The following is a 21016-nucleotide window of genomic DNA, read 5'->3' on the forward strand; positions in this document are numbered from 1 at the left end:
CATTGCTGCTCCTCTTGCCTGATGACAGAGCCTGAGCCTGCTCAAGCACTGATAACCTTTGCAGAGAACTGAGAAGTAAGCTGTGACTAATTCCAACAATTAGTAGAGCAGGGATGCCAGTCCCCCAGCCAGTGACTCATTTGGAGGTTACCAAGGGTCCTAGCTCCAAGTTGTAAGACTCACAGGGAGATCTGCCAGGTCTTGATGGATTTGAAATATTTTCCTTTGTCCTGAAAATCAGTAAGGGATACTATTTTCTCTCAAACTCTGAGATACCACTATTTTCTTTCTTTCTTTTTTTAATTTATTCTATTTTTTTCTCCTTTTTTTAAAGAGATTTTCTATTCATTTTACATACCAACCACAGATTCCCCTGTCCTCCCTCCTCCCACCCCCCACTATTTTCTTTTAGCTTATTTGTATTTATCTTTGGACTTCAAGTAATTAAACTACGTGAGATTCATGTTCTCTTTAAATCCAGGTTCAAGCTGTTTCCTGCCCAACAGTTCAAGAAGGTTTTTACTTTATTAAAAAACAAAATAGGCTGGGAACAGTGTTGCACCCTTTAGTCCCAGCACTCGGGAGGCAGGGTCAGGAAGATCTCTGTGAGTTCGAGGTCAGCCTGTCTCTATACACGCACAAATCTAGAGCAGGTTCATAACATTTTGGAGATGGGAGGTTGCACTACTGAAACCATGACATAATTATCATCTAAGAAATTTACTCAATTGTTGGGAGTATTCCCAGAACTCTGAGCCCAAACCACTAACACCAATTACCTACATCTAAGTACCACCTAGCCATAGATAGGATCTGCTCCAAGCTCACCTCACACAACACTCCACTGCTCGAAACCAGTGAAGCATCTCATCGTGTAGAGCACACAACTGAAGACAGGACAGGAAAACCTTCTCAGCATCACTGTACCAGCCAGCGTCGGAGAGAAAGCCACCTGAAGAACAGACCATCAGTAACATTATGTTTAACATTTTTTTTCCCCTTCTTTTTTCTTTTTTGGTTTTTCAAGAGGAGGTTTCTCTGTGTAACAGCTTTGGGTGTCCTGGAACTCATTATGTAGACCAGGCTGGCCTCGAACTCAGAGATCCACCTGCCTCTGCCTCCCAAGTGCTGGGATTAAAGGCGTGCACCACTACAGCCAGCTTATGTTTAACTTTTAAAAAGTTTGGCCGGGCGGTGGTGGCGCACGCCTTTAATCCCAGCACTCGGGAGGCAGAGCCAGGCGGATCTCTGTGAGTTCAAGGCCAGCCTGGGCTACCAAGTGAGTTCCAGGAAAGGCGCAAAGCTACACAGAGAAACCCTGTCTCGAAAAACCAAAAAAAAAAAAAAAAAAAAAGTTTGACTCCCCAGCACAGAAAGAGGGAATAATAATTTGAGTAAGTAATTGCCTGAAACATACTTTTATCTCTGTACAGTTGTGAAAACTATTCAAGTTACAAAATTATGGCAGTATATGTTATAAGCCTTTCCAGAATATTTTTAAAGTGGTTTCTGATATCTTTACAAAATATCTCCACATACGTTAACTACTTTTGAAAATCAAAAACAAAAACAAGGCCCTAAAAAGATTTAGTCTCATGCCACAGCATACAGTAAGCAGTGAAAGAATTTGGTGACAGCATGACACAGCAGTAAGACTTGCTTTGAGATCACAGAGACACAGGATTCTAAACATAGCTCACTAAAAGCTATGAGCTGATCCACTTACTCAACTTCTTAAAGTCTACGTCTGCATATGTAAATGCTATCATTGCTGTCACTGTGCTGGAATGCCATGAGAATTCAGGAAGACACCACCTAGATGCTGAAGTTGAGTAGGCCACACCTAGGTATGACAGTTGCTCACAATCTGCATGTGCAGACTGTGGGAACTCTTGGGGGAACCCTTATCGTTAGAAGGTTTAACTCCAAGGCCATTACAGAATAAAACACTCCTCTACTTTGCCATTACTCACCTAGAACAAAGCCAACCTGGATGGCCTTCTCCTTTACTGCAGCATCTGATTCTGCTATGTAAGAGCACCGTCTACTGAATGAATAGGCCAGGACAGAAGCAACTTTAACACCATGATCCATCAAAGCCTGAAAACAATGATGAAGCAAATGTCTGAAAGACAAGAGAAAGGTGATTCTAGAGAGGTTTTTGCCCCTTTAGAGCTAGCTGCTCCTCTATTAAATATAATACCATTGTTTTTTCCAAAACAAGATAAGGTGAGGCTAAGTCTGTAACCTGATGGTACTGAAGAATGGGGCTAGCTTTAAAAATTACAAATGTTCCAATAACAAAGCCAACAGGAAAAGGGAGATGGCTCAGCACGTGCCACACAGCCCAGTTTGGGTCTTAGAGCACACACACGAGCTGGACACAGCAGCACAAGCACCAGCAATCCCAGGGCAACTCTACGGGGAGAGGGGAACACAAGAGAGAGACCTGCTGGATGCTCACAGGCTGGCTAGCCTGGCATATGCAGCAGTGAACACTAAGAGAGACACTGTCTCAAGTGAGGTGTAAGGCGAGGACCAACATCCACGGCCTCACTGGGCTATGAGACCTTGACTCACAACCCAACCAAACTATCAAACCCCTCACTAAGAGCTTTATATGTATTTATAAAGTAATAGTATGTCCTTTGACCTTTTCCCATTATATAAAGTATGACTATTATCATTTTGTTCTTCAAGGCTTTTCATTGAGTTGTAATTCTCTCACCATAGAATTTGCTATCATAGCATTCAGTGGTCTTTCACCTACTCATAAATTTTAATGGTGAAACATTCCAGAGATGTCTACTACTGGTGGCTGATATTAAGTGTACTTAATACCACTGAATTCTATACCATTTATCATTTTATGTGTATGAGAAGTGTTTTGCCGACATGTCTGTCTATGTACCACATGTAGGCTTGTTGTCCTTGAAGACCAGAAGAGGGGGTTGTACCCCCTGAAACGAGTTTCACATAGGCGCTGTCCTATAGGGGCTAGGAATCGTATCTGAGTGCTCTGGGAGAGTAGGCAGTCCTCCTAACCAGTGAACCATCTCTCCAGTTCCTGAGTTACACATTTGAAATGGTTTAAGTGGCAGATTTTATGGTATATATGTTTTAGTAGTCCTTTTTTCTTTTTTGAGACCCTGTCTCCTATCTGCAATTCAAGCACTCATGAAGTAAATGGAGGATCAGAAGTTTAGCAAGTTCAAGGCCATCTTGGGCCACGAGACTCAGAAGGAAGGACTGACGGATGAAAGCACGAACGTAGTATACACACACACAAATTTACCTTTTATCCAATGCTCTCAAAACTTTAGCAAAAACTTCCAATTCACAGAATTCGCTGCCCAGTTGACATAAGCGTCCCTGCTGGTAAAGCTGTAATAATAAATAATAAAAAGAAAAATAATTATTTAGAACTTTCGTTTTGTTTTTCGAGACAGTTTCTCTGTGTAGCTTTGCGCCTTTCCTGGAACTCACTCTGTAGCCCAGGCTGGCCTTGAACTCACAGAGATACGCCTGCCTCTGCCTCCCACAGTGCTGGCTGGGATTAAAGGCATGCGCCACCACCACCCAGCAGTATTTGGAACTTTTTAATTTAACTTCCTACTCGGTGATTTTTTTTTTTTTTTTTTAAAAATGGATTTAGAAGAGGATTTAATGATTGATTTTAAGTATGAATACACAGCAATATCAGAAAAGAGGCTTACAAAAAGAAAAATGTAATGAACAAATTTCTACAACTCATAGAGACTTTAACAATTGTACATAAATGTTCAGAATTGGTACTGTGAAATAGAATAGCACCTGGAACATGCTCACATAACGAAAAACAGTATATAACTATATATTTTATCATATACACACCCATTATTTAAGAAACTTAAATGTTTCTTTTTAAAAATATTTTATTATTATTTATTTATGTGTACATGTGCGTTTGTCCATATATGTACATGTACCTAAGATTAGGGCCATCCCCTGAATCTGGAGTTACAAGCAGTTATAAGCTGCCTGATGTGGGTGCTGGGAATTGAACTCGGGTCCACTCCAAGAACAATAACCACTTAACCACTGAGCAATCTCCAAGCCCCGTTTCTTTATTCCTTAAACAAAACTGGATAATTTGAAGTTATCAAAGTAACAGCAAAGACAGTGTCTAGAGAATACCTTGTCTGTAGAACTGAATGGTATTGTAAAATAAAGTAAGTAAAATTTAAAAAAAAAAAAGCGTAAATTTAAAAAAAGAAAATACCTTGTCAATATGCTCCATAGGGGCCCTTCAGCCCATCTCAAATATTCAGCTTGGTTCTGCATATATTTCACAAGCACTAACATTATACAGTACATCTATCTATAGATCCAAGATGACAAGGATTCATATATTTCTGACTTGTTAGAACTGGTTGGTTTTTTTGTTTTGTTTTGTTTTTGGTTTGGTTTTGGTTTTTCCAGACAAGGTTTCTCTGTGTATCTCGCTCTATAAACCAGGTTGAACCTCAAACTCATTAAGATCTGCCTGCCTCTGCCTCTCAAGTACTGGGATTAAAGGCGTGTATCACCACTGCCCAGCAGGAACTGGTACTTTTTAAAAGAACAATTTAGGAGCCAGGCAGTGGTGGCACACATCTTTAATCCCAGCATTCAGGAGACAGGGGTAGTCAGATCTGAGTTTGAGGCAGCCCTGATCTACAGGGCAAGTTCCAGGATAGCAAGGGCTACACAGAGAAACTCGTCTCTAAATAAATAAATAAATAAATAAATAAATAAATAAATAAATAAATAAATAAATAAATCAAGAAAAGAACAATTTAGGGACTGCCAAGATGGCTTCTTGAGTAAAGGAGTTTTGTAGCTTAGCCTGATGACTAGAGGACCCACAGGGTGGAAGGAGAGAACTGATTCCTCCAACCATCTTCTGATCTCCACATACATGCACAAATATAAAAAGTTTAATTAATTAATGACAAGTTAAAAAACAAATATGGAGAGGGGCTGGACAGGTGGCTCATCAGTTAAGAGATTGACTGCTCTTTAGGGGACTTGGATTCAATTCCCAGCACTCACATGGTGGCTCATAACTGTAACTCCAACTCCAGAGGATACAACACATTCTTCTGGCTTCCTTGGGCACCAGGCAAACATATGGTACAGAGATACACAACCAGTCAAAGCACTCATACATAAAATAAATGAATGAAATTTGAAAAAAGAAACAAATTCAGTTTTATCGTTTTTTCCCTGGCCTCTATTTCACCAAATGCTTTTGAATGTATGTATGCTATACGGTACCTTTAATGACAAATTTTGTTATCGTAGTTCACTCTGTATTACAGTCACTTCACACTAACTCAATTGATGACATCAGTTGCACAAAAAGAGGAAGGTAGCTTACTCTGTGCAGGAAAGCACACTGCAAACTCAGCATACTCTTGAGCATAAGATCATTAGTCACACAAAGGCCACATTAAATTAGGTACACACACAGCTCAGTGATAGAAAACTTACAGCATAGACCAAGAAGCCCTGGGTTCTATCTCTAACATGAGAGAGGAAAGGAAGCGTGGTGTGTGAAGTGTGTGTGTGTGGGGGGGGTACAGACCCAACAACTGCTGGCGAGGAGAGGGACCACATGTTTAGGAAGGAGAACAGAACCATGTTCTTCATGGAATGAAGATATTTAAATTAACGTTAAAACCTGGTTCATAAGGAGAGAACTGCTTTTGGAAATGGCTTTTCTTTTTTTTCTTTCTTTCTTTTTTTTTTTTAAGGTTTATTTATGTACTTTACATATATGGGTGTTTTGCCTGTGCGTACAGTTGCACACCAGAAGGCATTAGATCCCATGGGGACTACAGATATAGATGGCTGTGAGCCACCGTGTGGTTGCTGGGAATTGAACTCAGGACCTCTGGAAGAGCAGCCAGTGCTCTTAACCACTGAGCTATCCCTCCGGCCCCTGGGATTTTTCTACTACAGAAAAATTCACTAGTACCAAGCAGTTATACTTACTTGACAATTTGCCATTACAGAATAATGCAGGAGAAATAAAGCTGAGAATTTATAACCAAATTCCGATTTTGTGGGCAAAATCATGTAAAGCAGAACCAAAAATGTACTAACCAAGATACTCAGACATTCCCCCAAAACACTAAGATACTCAGACATTCCCCCAAAATACTAAGATACTCAGACATTCCCCCAAAACACTAAGATACTCGGACATTCCCCCAAAACACTAAGATACTTGGACATTCCCCCAAAACACTAAGATACTCAGACATTCCCCCAAAACACTAAGATACTCGGACATTCCCCCAAAACACTAAGATACTCAGACATTAAAACACTAAGATACTCAGACATTAAAACACTAAGATACTCAGACATTCCCCAAAACACTAAGAAAAAAACCTTAACTCCCGATGGCTCAGTGGGTAAAGCATTTGCTGTGTTAGCATGAGAACTTCAGTTTGAACGCCCAGTCTGCAATCCCAACACTCTGGAGAAGAGGGAGGAGGTGGAGACAGGGGAACAGCATACACAGTCGAAAAACAACAAGGGGAGGACTGACATTCAAGGTTATCATCAGACCTTTACACTCACACTGTAACAAGTGTGCCAAGGTGCATGTGCTGATACATACATGCACTCACATGTAGAAGCTCTGAGATACACACAGATACATGCATGCACACACATACGCACACAAGTTGTACACATGCTCTCCCAAACCCTTGCCAAAATGACTGACTTACCACTATCAACCTGAAGGCTTAGAATTTTTTATAAAGTAGAAAACATGAAACAAGTTACACAACCATTGTGTCTGCACTTGCCAGTCAAATAAACACGAGTCCAACTGCATGTGTTGTGCAGTTCTTAATATCCCTCACTAAAATTGGTATAACATACTAAATGGAGTTTGAAATAAAATTTAGGGGCGGTGCTTCCTTAAGATATGGATTAAGGGTCTGGAGAGATGGCTCAGCGGTTAAGAGCACTGGCTGCTCTTCCAGAGGTCCTGAGTTCAATTCCCAGCAACCACATGGTGGCTCACAACCATCTGTAATGAGATCTGGTGCCCTCTTCTGGCCTGCAGGGATACACACAAGCAGAACACTGTACACATAATAAATAAATAAATCTTTTAAAAAAAAAAAAGATATGGATTAAACTGGGCAATGGTGGTACATGCCTATCTCTGTGAGTTCAGGGCCTGGTCTATACAGAGAAATCCTGTCTCAAAACAAAAACAAAAAAGATACAGTTTGAAAACCTGCTCTGTCTGTTTCTATACTGAGACATTTAACTTTTCTAGATAAAATGTCTTCATACTTAAATTACCAGACACAGGTAATGATTTAACAGTTCCATTCAAGTTTGTTTCACCCTTAAATTTATCCCAAAATAAAAATTAATATAGTTGACAGGCCAAAGGGGGGGGTTGGAGATACCAACTTGAGATAAAAATAGTATCTAATCCCTAAATATTTTTTTTAAAAATTTTCATTTTATTCATAATTATTGTTGAGTGTGTAAATGCAAGCACATGTGTGGAAGAGTACAAATTTCAGGAACCATTCTTTCTTGCAGATTCTGGAGACTAAACTCCAGGCTTTCACAGAAGGCTTTTTTACCCACCAAGCTATCTCAACAACCCCAAATTTTTAAATGTTAAAAAGCTAAATCATAAATAAAGGGCAGATTTTTTTTGGGGAAAAAAAAAAGCTCAATCGGCGCTGGCACTGGGGAGATAACTCAGCAGGAAAGTGTTAGCCAATACAAGCATGAAGACCTGAGCTCTAACTCCAGAACCCCTGTGAAAAAGAGAGGCATGATGTAGTATTTATAATCCAAGCGCTGGGAGATAGGGACAAGAGGATCCCTGGAACTCACAGGCTAGTCCAGTTCATCTGGGCTGCTTAGTGAGCTCCAGGCCAGTGAAGAGACTCTGTCTCAACAAACAACAAAACCCAAAGTTAAGAGTTTCTTAGCAAATGACACTCATAACAGATCTTTGGCCTCTACACTTTGTGCACATACATGTAACCTGCACACCTGAACACACAAAAATCAGAATACTAAAAGTGACCTGGTAACATTGACTTTGTAACCAATATATCACAGGCAAAAATATCAAGGAGATAGTCACACAAAACCCAAAAATGGGGGCGGTGGTGGCGTACGCCTTTAATCTCAGCACTCGGGAGGCAGAGGCAGGTGGATCTCTGTGAGTTCAAGGCCAGCCTGGTCTACATAGCAAGATCCAGGACAGGCACCAAAACCACATGGAGAAAACCTGTCTTGAAAAACCAAAAACAAACAAACAAACAAAACCTTTAAAATGTAACAGGCTTGGTGCCTTTTTATCTCTAATCTCAGCACTCAAATGATTGAGGCAGAAGAATTGCTGAGTTCAAGGCTTGTCAAAACTATTCAGTAAGTTCTGGGTCAATTTGGGCTAGTGTAAAACCCCATCTCAAGAAACAAAAACAAAAATCTAAAATGTTCATGAATATAAAATACTACAAAAAATAACTAATTTATAACATACTTTTTTTTTCTTTCTTTTTTAGAGACAGGGTTTCTCTGTGTATAGTGTTGGCTATCCTCAAACTCACTCTGTAGACCAGGCTGGCCTCAAACTCAGAGATTCGCCTACCTCTGCCTCCTGAATGCTGGAATTAAACCACCGCCTGGCTATACATTTGTAATAGTTACAAGGTCATCTAGTAAAAAGATGAACTGGGGAGCCTGACAGACGCAGCCTGGAAGAAGCAGGAGTCCAGCAGGTGAGCCCGGCAGCCACAGTATGGTGGGCCATAGGTGTTGGGGTGAGGGTGGGTCAGCCACTAGCAGAGGTAGAGGGCAGAGGCAGGCATTAGTTAGGGGACACAGGTGGAGGCATGCGAGCCTTGAACACACTAGTTTCCTGACACTCGGGAGTGAGGCTGGGCTGACAGTGGAAAGGTGACTACAGTGGTAGTCACTCTATACAGTGCTCCTAAGAGGTGGTTCGGCTCAGAAATCCAAGTGAGTGACAATGGCTCATTTGGAACCATGTACCAGGCACAGCTGGCAGGCACAAGGGAACTTGTGCTCATCAACAAGGGTCTTTGGAATAAAAGGTTCAAGAACCAGTAGCTAATGATTATGTTCAAGATGCACATTGCCATAGTATGAGGCCAAGGTACTTTTCTACTTCAGTTGGAAGAAGGGAAGATCTCAGGGTATCCAGGAACGTGTGGACTGCTCCACTGATGCCTTCTGTTTTCCTGCCTGCCTTTCCCATGAGGTCCAGTCCTTCTCTCACTGTTCTGTGCACACCTTCCTAGCCTCTGCTGTCCTCTTCTCTTCACACCTCTCCTTTGCTCTCCAGAAAGATGAGCTGCAGTTAAATCTGGTGCGGGAACACATGGCTAAGACAGTGTACCTAGTGGTCCACCATTTTGCCAAAGCTGAGCGTGGACCATTCTATCATCTAGGTTAAGGTGAACTGTTCTAGAGCTTGGCTACATCAGTTTCACAGGCTACATCACCGTATCAACCCCAGAATCTTGGTGGATCCCGACACTACTATCTCCCTAGAAAATCCAGTGTTTCCTGCATTTGTTTTTGGTACTACTACTCTCCAGAGCACATCTTTGAGGTCATGGATAAAACCTTGTCTATAAACATGTGGTCAGTAGGTTGAATGCTGGGTGAACACTGCCCTCTCCTTGGACAGCTCATCTTCCCCAAGAACAGTGAACTAGCTTGTAAAGATGATGGTGCTAAGAATACCAACCCAGGAGGAATAAATCTGGAAGATGAACCCCAACTACACAGATTCAAGTTCTCCCACATAAAAGCTCATACCTGCACAAAGATGTCCAAATCTCAGATGCCACTTCTGAAGCTGGAACCCTGCTGGATTCCACACCTGACTGAAGGCTCTCCTTACTAGAGGCCTAGGTCCACAGCTTCTTAGCTGGATCCACAGCAGTGTCTGAGGATCCAGCTCCTTAGCAAATGCTTGTTTCTCCAACCCCTTTTCAATTCCAGTCCCAGTGACTTACCATCCACCGTTCTAGCAATGTAACCAACTCTCACCCTTCCTCACTTGAGGTGTTGGGGGAAATCTGACAGGATGACACAACATGACTGTTGGCCTCATTATCCTCATTTCACAAACCCAGAGCAGCCCAGATTGACAGGTGCCCAAAGTCATTCCTACCCACTGGACTCCCTCCACATCCATCTAGGAGTCCCAAATGGGCCTGGAAATGGGGGCCTATATTCCACCAAGCTCCTGCCCCAGCCAGGCCCCAAGAACAAAGGGTAGAGGTAAATGAATTCTTACCTCCCATTCTTACCAACCTCTAAGTCCTCCCTCACAGCTTCAACTCTGCAGTGGACTTTTAAAGAGAACCTAACTAGATGTGGACAGGGAAGAAAACTGAGGGCAGAGGGATGGAAACGTAAGGACCTTTGCTGCCCACTAGGCTCCTCCTGTTCTCCCAAGGTCTCAATCTCCTCCAGCCACCCTTGTAAATAAGAATTTTTTTTTTGTTTGTTTTTAATGTAAGTACCCTGGGTTTCTGGCCTTTTCTTTCAAGTCTTCCTCACTTTCTTCTTATTCTGGAGGACCCAGAATCCCTGGCGCTTTAGTTTCCAAAGTAAGGTTTGCCTATGTACAGATACTTGTTGGATAAATTATTAGTCTAAAAAAAAGTATGAACTGCCTGATTAAGAGGGGATTTTTTGGCCGGGCGGTGGTGGCGCAGGCCTTTAATCCCAGCACTTGGGAGGCAGAGCCAGGCGCATCTCTGTGAGTTCGAGGCCAGCCTCGGCTCCAAAGCAAGTTCCAGGAAAGGCGCAAAGCAACAAAGAGAAACCCTGTCTGGAAAAAAAATCAAAAAAAAAAAAAAAAAAAAAAAAAAGAGGGGATTTTTGAGCCAAGTGGTAGTGGCCCAAACCTTTAATCCCATCACTCAAGGAGACAGAGGCCGCCTGGTGTACAAAGCAAATTCCAGGACAGCCAGAGCTACAGAGAAACCCTATTTCAACAACAACACCCCGAAAAGAGAAGGAATTTTTTGTTTTTGCTGCATTTTGAGACAAGGTTTCATTCATATAGCCCAGGTTGGTGTTGAACTCACTATGCAGCAATTTGTGAACCTCCAGCCTCCAATCCTGTGGATTACAAGTGTTCACCATCAGTCAGTTCAATGATTAAGTTTTTTTTCGGGTTAGGGTTTCTCTGTGTAGCCCTGGCTGTCCTGGAACTTGCTTTGTAGACCAGACTGGTCTCTAACACAGAGATCCACCTACTTGCTCTGCTTCCCTAGTGGTGGGATTAAAGGCTTGTGGCACCACCTCCCAGCTTTATGATCAAGTTTTTTAAGAGCAAAGGTTTCCAGGAATCAAAGTAAAGCATCCTATAATAAAACTGAAAACCACCATTGTCAGGACAATGCAAGCCAGCTCCAAGCCCAGAAAACTTGGGCAGTTTAGAAAAGAATGAAAGCCTTCCTTAGTCCACATGATTCTGAATTGGCACAGCAGCTCCCCAAGTGAATTGAAATTTAACCACAATCTGAAAGGAAGTTTAGTCTTAACATCAAATTAGCATAAAAATCAATGTAGTCTAATTTCTAATGAAAATATGGAAGTTTTAGTAAAGGATATAAAAGAAATTGGGTGCAAGGCTGGGTGTGGTGACACACATCTTTAATCCCAGCACTCAAGAGGCAGCAGAGGCAGGCAGATGCCGGCCTATATAGTGAGCTACATGTCTCAAAGAAAAGAAAACAAAGGAACAAAGTCCAAAACTACTATATATTGTTCAAATCTTAGAGGGTCTTTTAATAAAAACTCAGAGACAGATATCAGGGTGAAAGCTGAAAGATCAGAGAAGCAAAGCAAGCCAGAGCCACCACCAATCACCTAACCAACTCCACGAATCCTCTGACTGAAATCCTCAATCTTCACCTGAATGGGTCTCAGCTGAACTGCTTTAGTTCCTGTTTCCACAGGCCTTATATACCTGTCTCTGCCCTGCTGTCACTTCCTGGCATTAAAGGCATGTGTGCTTTCCAGTACTGGGATTAAAGTTAGTGTGTGCCTCCAATGTCTGGACTCTATGTCTAATCTAGTGGCTGGCTCTGTCCTCTGATCCTCAAGGCAAGCTTTATTAGGGTACCCAATATATCACCACAACTATATAGGGAAAAAATATGGGGAAAAAACCCCCACAGAAATAATCAATTAAAGCAATTGCATGAGCATACACACATACACTGAAACTCATTTATCCTGTTTGGAACTAATGAAACAGTAAAAATAAACCAAAACAGCCAGGCGGTGGTGGCGCATGTCTTTAGTCCCAGCACTTGGGAGGCAGAGGAAGGTGGAGTTCTGTGAGTTCGAGGCCAGCCTGGTCTACAGAGGGAGTTTCAGGACAGCCAGGGCTGTTACACAGAGAAACCCTGTATCAAGGGGGTGGGGGCGCGGGGAACCAAAATAAATAAATAAATAAACCAAAATAAAAAACCTCAGAAACGAAAGGGGCCTATCATCATTTTTTTTTTTTTACACAAAAAGTAAGTTCTCCCCAAGTTGGGAGTAATATCATTTCATTTGTGTTTAAATATATATGCGTACATAAAAGTTTGAAATGACAGTCAATAAAAAGCTGGGTCGGGCGGCGGTGGCGCACGCCTTTAATCCCAACACTCGGGAGGCAGAGCCAGGCGGATCTCTGTGAGTTCGAGGCCAGCCTGGCCTACCAAGTGAGTCCCAGGAAAGGCGCAAAGCTACACAGAGAAACCCTGTCTCGAAAAAACCAAAAAAAAAAAAGAAAAAAAAGAAAAAAAAGCTGGTATCTCTCTACCAAGGAGAAGACTGCTAAGGAAGAGGGTGCAGCCAGAGAAAACCACAACCTAATGGCAGAAGTAGTCAGCGCTAATGGAATGAAGACAATGAGGGTGAATATAACCCAGCACATCGTGTGTGTACATAAATCTGTCAAAAACACATTAAAAAGGTTTACACAGCTTCGGTAAAGAAGCCACATTTCCAAATCTCCACTTCCACCATTGCCTTCTTTGACTCCCGTTACTGTAATATTCTGGCAGAACTGGTCTCTCCATTACCCTTCAGTTTTCTGCACATTCTAACCATTCTGATCATTCTAACCAGAATGATCCCTTCAAACAGTAAACAGGGATTGGGCATAGTGACTTATCTATAAGCCAGCTAGACTTATCTAGTAAGACCCTGTTCAAAAAAAAAGGAAATTGGCAGCCAGGCAGGCGCTGTAATCCCAGCACCTGAAAGGGCAGAGGCAGGAGGGCTGCCATGAGTTTGAAGCCAGCCAAGTCTACACAGGAAGTTCCTGGCCAGTTAGCTGGAACTATATAGTGAGACACCAACTAACTCAAAAACAACAAAACCACCCTATATATGCCATTCCCATTAAAATCTTCCTTATACTTGCACTCCCTATGTATTTAGAACACACCCCAAATCCTGGACGTAACCAGCTCCGGAAAGTCATCTATCTGCCCTCACCGTTCTTTCCTTCGGCCCAGTCCCTACATCCCATCACCTTAGCTCTCTCTCATTTCTGACTTTTGGATATATAAGCCACTGCCCCACATTAAGCACAAGCACCAGAACTCTGGTTAATTTATAACTCAAGTTGTCTCTACTAAGCTGGGTGGTGGTAGAGATCTCTGTGAGTTCGAGGCCAGCCTGGTCTACAGAGCCGAGATCCAGGACAGGCACCAAAGCTAGATAGAGAAACCCTGTCTTGAAAAAACAAAAACAAAACAAAAGTTGTCTACTAACATGTTACTTCCTCATGGAGATCTTTCAGACTTCTCAATTTAAATTCCATTTACTATATTTTTCCCATGATACAGTGTGCTTTCTTCCAGAAGGAGACTCAAGACACACATGCATTAACCTAAAAGGCATCTATCTGTTAACCATTACTCCACCACATTCTGCAATCTAGGAAGGGGCTTCAGTCACTACTATATCCCCAATCCTTAGCACAATGCCTGGTACTAGACATGCATTAAAATTTTTGGAATGAATAATGCAAATCGGTAGTTACCCTAACCTTTGGATGGAACTTGGAACTCAGAAGAAACAAACTGAAGACAGTCTCTACTCCATAGTTTATAATTAGCCAACCAAGTATTCAGTATTGTTATGCTGTTATTATTTATTCACAGTCCAGAAGTTGGTGAATATGACTAAGGAAAACCCTCAAATTTTACACATAGATAAGTTGCCCCAACCATGTTATGAACACGTTATGAGAACATGTTATGAACATGTTATGAGAAAGTTCTAACAGTTAATCTTATATATTTAACTATTCACAGTATCTTTTTAAAAAGTTTGTAAGTATTTGGCTTTATTGTTCTCTCTCTCTCTCTCTCTCTCTCTCTCTCTCTCTCTCTTTTAGTTTTTTTTCTTGTTTTTGTTGTTTTACAGAATTTATTTTATTAATTTTGGTTTTTTGAGACAGGGTTTCTCTGTGTAGCCCTGGCTGTCCTGGAACTCACTCTGTAGACCAGGCTGGCCTCAAACTCAAAATATACACCTGTTCCTGCCTCCCAAGTGCTGGGATTAAAGGTGTGTGACCCTACTTCCAATCCTTTCCAACCCTCTTTAAAAAAAAATAATTTTTGAGAATGTCATACAATGTTTTTGATCATATTCAATCCTGACTCCTCCAATTCTTTCCAGATCCAGCCCCCTTCACCGCCAACACAACTATGTACATGTTTACATACACACACACACACACACAAAATCAAGATCAATTTGTGTTACACATATTCTCTTGGTTGTAGGGCCACCCACTGGTGCTTTGGTTGGTTTCCTAGGGCCACATCCTTAAAGAAAATTGACTCTTCCTTTCCCAGTGGCTATCAGTTGCCAACAGCTCCTCAGGCAGGGGTGGGACATCATGTCTGAAAGACCCTAACCCTTCAGGCTTACACCCCCAAGCCCCAGAAAATGAGAAACTAAAAATCTAGTTCCAAGGGCAAGCTGACTCAATCATTACTCAATCACCCCTGCCACAATGTAACACTGTAAAAAGATTTCTGTTAAGAGATGTGCTCAAATGTGACTGGGATAACTGCAAGTGTTCCAGGAAAGATCACTGAAACCCTTGTGTAAAGTAACTCTCACTCCCACCCTGATACCCCCCCTTGAGGTTTCGGGAAGAATGTACATGGGGATGTCACTGTACCCACTCTGTGATTAGACCATAATCTTGAGAAATTAGCCTCTAGACATAAATCAATCGAAATGAAATTGCATGGGAATTGTAATCTTGTGGTTTTTCTTTTAAAAGTACCTATGTGGCTGCAGTAAGATGCGAATCTTGCTCTCAGGACAAGAGTAGCCCGTCTGTACAGTCACTTCAATAAACCTCGTGCTGTTGCATCAACTGGACCGGAGTCTGGGTTCTTGGGGCGCCCACTGGAGAAGGTAGTACCCTAGATTTTGGGGTCTATCAATGTCCACCTCCTCACTCCAGGCTGGTATTTTGTCTAGCTTGAAGCAGGACTTACCTGTCATGCTGTCACAACTACCATGTGTTAACTGCCATACAGAGGTGATTTAAGCAACTTTTTTAGGGCAAAGTGCTAGTAGCTGGTATAACAGCAACCTCACTTTTCTACTTAGGAGACTGACAAAAATGGAAAATTTTAGAACAAATTCTGAATATGGTTGCTTTAATTTATAGATAAAAATAGGTGTTTCCTATTTTAACATCAGATCAAGGCAGATTCATTTCATAAAACTCAGAGTACTGAGTTGTATCTTCATGGTTTTGATAGCAAAGACCAAAATGCTTAACAAGGAACATTGCAGTTATTTTCACTAATTTTTGGTGCTGGGGATCAAACCCTTGGTGTTGCACATGCTAACTACTCTAGCCCCACTTCCACTAACTCAATAAATCTCTGAATATTTGAATAAGGCACTGCTGTGGGAGGTTCTGTAGGCTGTGAATGTGTTGCTCTGATTGGTTGATAAATAAAAAGTTGATTGGCCAGTAGCCAGGCAGGAAGTATAGTCAGGATAAGCAGACAAAGAAAATTCTGGGGGGACTGGAGAGATGGCTCAGCGGTTAAGAGCACAGACTGCCCTTCCAGAGGTCCTGAGTTCAATTCCCAGCACCCACATGGTGGCTCACAACCATTTGTAATGAGATCTGGCACCCTCTTCTGTGCACATAATAAATAAATAAATAAATAAATAAATAAATAAATAAATAAATAAACAAATAAATCTTTAAAAAAAATGCCCACCGTCCAGGGAGCAGCATGTAATGACACACAGGTAAAACCACAGAACATGTGGCGACATATAAATTAACAGAAATAGGCTAAGTTTAAGTGTAAGAGCTAGTCAGTGGTAGGCTTGAGCTAATGGCAGAGCAGTTTTAATTAGTATAAGTCTCTGTGTGTTTACTTGAGTCTGGGCGCTATGAACTGGGTGGGACACAAGAAAATTTTAGCTACAAGGCACTATGCCAGCTAGTTTGGAGAAAATAGTGGTGACCCCTCCCACACACACATACCTCACAGCTATACAAAGAACTATTCTCTGATCTAAAATTAATTATCATCTATCAGAGAAGAAAAACAATCCTCAGATTTAGAAAGGTAGCTAAAAAAGTTTAAAAAGTCGGGTGGTGGTGGCAGCGGCGGTGGCGGCCCAGGCAGCGCACACCTTTAATCCCAGCACTCGGGAGGCAGAGGCAGGCGGATCTCTGTGAGTTCGAGGCCAGCCTGGTCTACAGAGTGAGATCCAGGAATGTGGTGATATTGTGTTCTCCAAAATATTGTGCACTCTAATAAAGTTATCTGGGGTCAGGGAACAGAACAGCCACTAGATACAGAGGACAGTTTGTGAGTCAGCTAGCCCCACTTCCCACTAAAACACATATACCTCTCCCCCCACTTTTTTCCTTTTTTTAAGATAAGGTTTCACTATGCAGCTCTAGGGGACACGGACACACACACACACACACACACACACACACACACACACACACGGCTAATAAAAGAGACCCTTCCCCAAAAGCAAGGTGGAGCAGGGCATAGTGGCACATTCCTTTACTCAGGAGGTAGAGGCAGGCACATCTCTGAGTTCAAGGCCAGCCTGGCCTACATAGTAAGACCTGTATGGTGATATTTTATTTGTACTGAAATGTAATTTTAATTTTATGTTAATAAATAAAGTTGCCCTGGGGGTCAGAGCTATTAGAGCCATAGCAAGAGCGTGATGGTTAGAAGAGCTAGGTAGATTTCTGTGTGTTCAGGGATACAGCCAGTATTGGAGACATATGCCTTTAAGACCTGGAGGGCGGTACTTACAGGCAGTGATGAGGCAGTCATGTGGTTGGGTTTAGAACCAATGAGAAGGCAGAACAGAAAGACTATTTAAACACAGACAAACAGGAAGTAGCTCTCTCTCGGGGAAGTTAGGAGCACTGCAGGAGGTAACATTTTATCTCTGAGCTCTGACCTCTCGGCTTTCTCTCTTTTACATTGGCTCTGTGTTTTTTATTTTAAAAAGACGATTGGATACATCTACAGACCTGTCTGAAACAACCAACAAAAGGACCAAGGTACACAGCTCCTGAGAAATAATACCCAAACTTGACCTCCGGCTTTCCACATACACACCTCACTGCACACACTACAATCACACTCACACACAAAACCAAAAAAATCTGGTATGAACCATGAAATTCATGTAGTCTCCACAGAGACAAATGTAAAAAAGTACCCCAGTGAGGGGATAATGATATTTCATATAGCAACCACTGAAATTCCAGACTAGAAAATTCTGTTCACAATACAACATAACCCATTTCTTTAAAACAACACCACACACACACACACACACACACAAAGAAAGCAAGAAATGAAAAGAAAAGTGAATTTACAGCTAAAGCAATACTTAAGAAAGATATCTGGTCTAAGGAGATTGCTCAGTGGATAAGAGTACTTGCTGCCCAAGCAAGAGGACCTAAATTCAAATCCCCATCACCAATGTGAAAGACTGGGCATGGCCACACGTGAGTTAATCCAGCACTTGGGGAGCAGAGACAGGGACACCACTGGAACTTGCTGGCTAACAGCCTAGCTCCAGGTCTAGTAAGAAACTTTCTCTCAAGATCAGGCAGAGTGATAAAGTAGGGCCCACCATGTCTTCTCTGATCCTGGTATACACGTGTGCAAGGGCACATACATTACACATTACACACATTCAACACAGGCACACAAAGATATTTTCCAGGACCACTGGAAAGAGCTGGGGATTTAGCTCAGTTAATAGAGTACTTGGCAACCCTGTGGGGATGCTGAATGTCTATAATCCCAGTACATGGAAGGCAGAAGGATCAGAACAGTTATTCTTATATTTTTGGTTGTGAGCCTAGCCTTTAACGGCTGAGCTATCCCTCCAGCCCCAGAACAGATATTCTTAACCACTTAGGAAGTTTAAAGCCACTCTGCGCTGTATGAGATTCTGTCTCCAAAAAAGGGTAATGGGACTGGGACTACTTAATGGTAGTGGGACTCAGGGTCCTGACTGAAACAAGTAAACTGAAATTAGACATGCATTATACTAGAATGTTAGTTACTAAAATATCACAGGTGAAGCCTAATCCCAGCACTCTGAAGGCAGAGGCAGGAAGATCTCTGCAAGTTGAAGCCAGCTTGGTCTACAGAGATAGTTCTAGGACAGCCAAGGCTACCAAAGAAACTCTGTCTGGAAAAACTAAAAAGAAACAATCGAAAACAAACAAACGAACAAAAAAAAAAAAAAACAACAACCAGGATCTCAATCTCCTCCTCCTCCTCCTCCTCCTCCTCCTCCTCCTCCTCTTCTTCTTCTTCTTCTTTTTTGGTTTTTCAAGACTCCGTGTAGTTTTGGTGCCTATCCTAGAGCTTGTTCTGTAGATCAGCCTGGCTCTGCCTCCCAAGTGCTGAGATTAAAGGAGTGCGCCACCACAGCCCAGTGGTCTTTAATTTCTTGACCCTCCTGTCTTAGCCTCCTAACTGCTGGAATTACAGGCACATGCTACCAAACCACATTATAAGAAACAGTAACTTTGTGTTAGCAAGATGTCTCAGTAAGCAAGGGCTTGCTGTGAAGGCTTAGGACCTGAGTTTGATCCCTAGAACCCACATGGTGGGGGAAGAGAACCAACTCCTTCAGGTTTTCTCTGACATCTACATGTGTATACACAATAAATAAATAAACAAATATATATATGTGTGTGTGTGTGTGTGTGTGTGTGTGTGTGTGTGTGTGTGTGTATGTATACATATACATAAGAAATGATAACTTTTAGAGCTGTGTAGGAGACAAACACAGGTCTACCCATCACCCTATTCTATGTTTGTATGTACTTCATTTAACATGAAAGGTTTGTTTTGTTGTTGTTGTTTCTGGTCTGTCCATCTTTTTTCTTTTGTTTTAGTTTTTGAGACAGGGTTTCTCTCTGTGTAGCTTTGGAGCCTGTCCTGGAACTCACTTTGGAAACCAGGCTGGCCTTGAACTCACAGATATCCACCTGCCTCTGCCTCCCTGAGTACTGGGATTAAAGGCTTGCCCCACCACCTCCCAGCATGGTTTATTTTTATGGTGCTGTACCTCAACATGCTAGGCAAGCATCTATTTCCAGCAGAGAAAAGGAGCTGAAGAGGTGGTTCAACAGAAGCACACACAGCTCTTCCAGAGGACACACCTTCATTTACAACCACAAGCTTTCTTCCAGACTCCAAGTGTAACTGCTCAGGCTCACGCACTCCCCGCTTCTCTCTCTCTCTCTCTCTCTCTCTCTCTCTCTCTCTCTCTCTCTCTCTCTCTCTCTCTCACACACACACACACACACACACACACACACACACTCTCTCTCTCTCTCTCTCTCTCTCTCTCTCTCTCTCTCTCTCTCTTTAAAAAGTAAAATAAAGGCCGGGCAATATGGCTCATCAGGTAAAGATACTTTTCACCAAACCTGACAACCTGAATTTGATCCCTGGAGCTCTGGGAGGAAAGACAAACGACTACTGTAAGTTGTTCCTCTCTGGCTTTCACACAAATGCCATGGCATAAGTAAAAATGCACACATGCATAAACATACTTACTCTCTAAAATAAAAGTAAAACAAATTATTTAAAAAACAAAAACCAAGCATGGTAGTATGCCTACCATTTAGGAGGAAGAGCCTAGAAGATCTTGAGTTTCAGGCTAGCCTTGACTACATGAGACCTTGTCTCAACATCAGAGGGGTGGGAAGAAAAGGGAAGTGTTGGGGAACAGAGGAAGGAAAGGAAGGAAATGGATGCTGGGGCGTTAGCTCACTCAATCAATAAAGTGCTTGCTTGCTCTGTAAGCTGAGGGCCAGAGTTAAGTCTCCAGCATCCATGTAAAAGGATGGCACCCTCCTGCATACTTATGACCCCAACACCTGAAGGTGGAGACAGCAAGATCCCTGGGACACACTGGTCAGCCAGTCTTGCCAATGAGACGCTGTCTCAAAAGAAATGGATGGTAATCTTGAAGATGGTACCCAAGGATATTCTCTGGACTTCACACACAGGTGTACATAAAGCATAAGTTTTAAAACATTAAAAATGGTATGTCAACCCGGTGATGGTACACGCCTTTAATCCCAGCACTTGGAAGGCAGAGGCAGGTGGATCTCTGAATTTGAGGCCAGCCTAGTCTATAGAGTGAGTTCCAGGACAATACAGAGAAACCCTGTCTCGAAAATCTAAAACAAAAATAATAACAATAATAATAAATATAAATTTGAACTCCCACAAACATTGTAGTAGTTTCTATTGTTTAATTTTTTTTTCTTTTAGGGTTTTATTTTTATTGGGTGTGTGCAGGTGCACAAGCCTCTGCTGTAGATATACATATGAGACACATTCAGTCTTGAATGCTGTTCCTCAGGAACACTGACCAC

At 42.0% G+C, this 21016-nt stretch overlaps 1 protein-coding gene across 1 annotated transcript in view; it reads right to left on the minus strand.

The window, feature by feature from the left end:
* Appbp2 (amyloid beta precursor protein binding protein 2) overlaps nt 1-21016 on the minus strand; it is a 53339-nt gene that overhangs the window by 26217 nt on the left and 6106 nt on the right. Inside the window, exons 2-4 of the mRNA XM_028890585.2 lie at nt 3296-3384; nt 1974-2125; nt 829-952 (exon numbers count right to left, since the gene is read on the minus strand). Of these exons, the coding sequence (XP_028746418.1) occupies nt 829-952; nt 1974-2125; nt 3296-3384 (365 nt within the window). The remainder of the gene's footprint in view (nt 1-828; nt 953-1973; nt 2126-3295; nt 3385-21016) is intronic.

This window comes from Peromyscus leucopus, chromosome 8b, assembly GCF_004664715.2.
Source record: "Peromyscus leucopus breed LL Stock chromosome 8b, UCI_PerLeu_2.1, whole genome shotgun sequence".
Lineage (NCBI taxonomy): Eukaryota > Metazoa > Chordata > Mammalia > Rodentia > Cricetidae > Peromyscus > Peromyscus leucopus.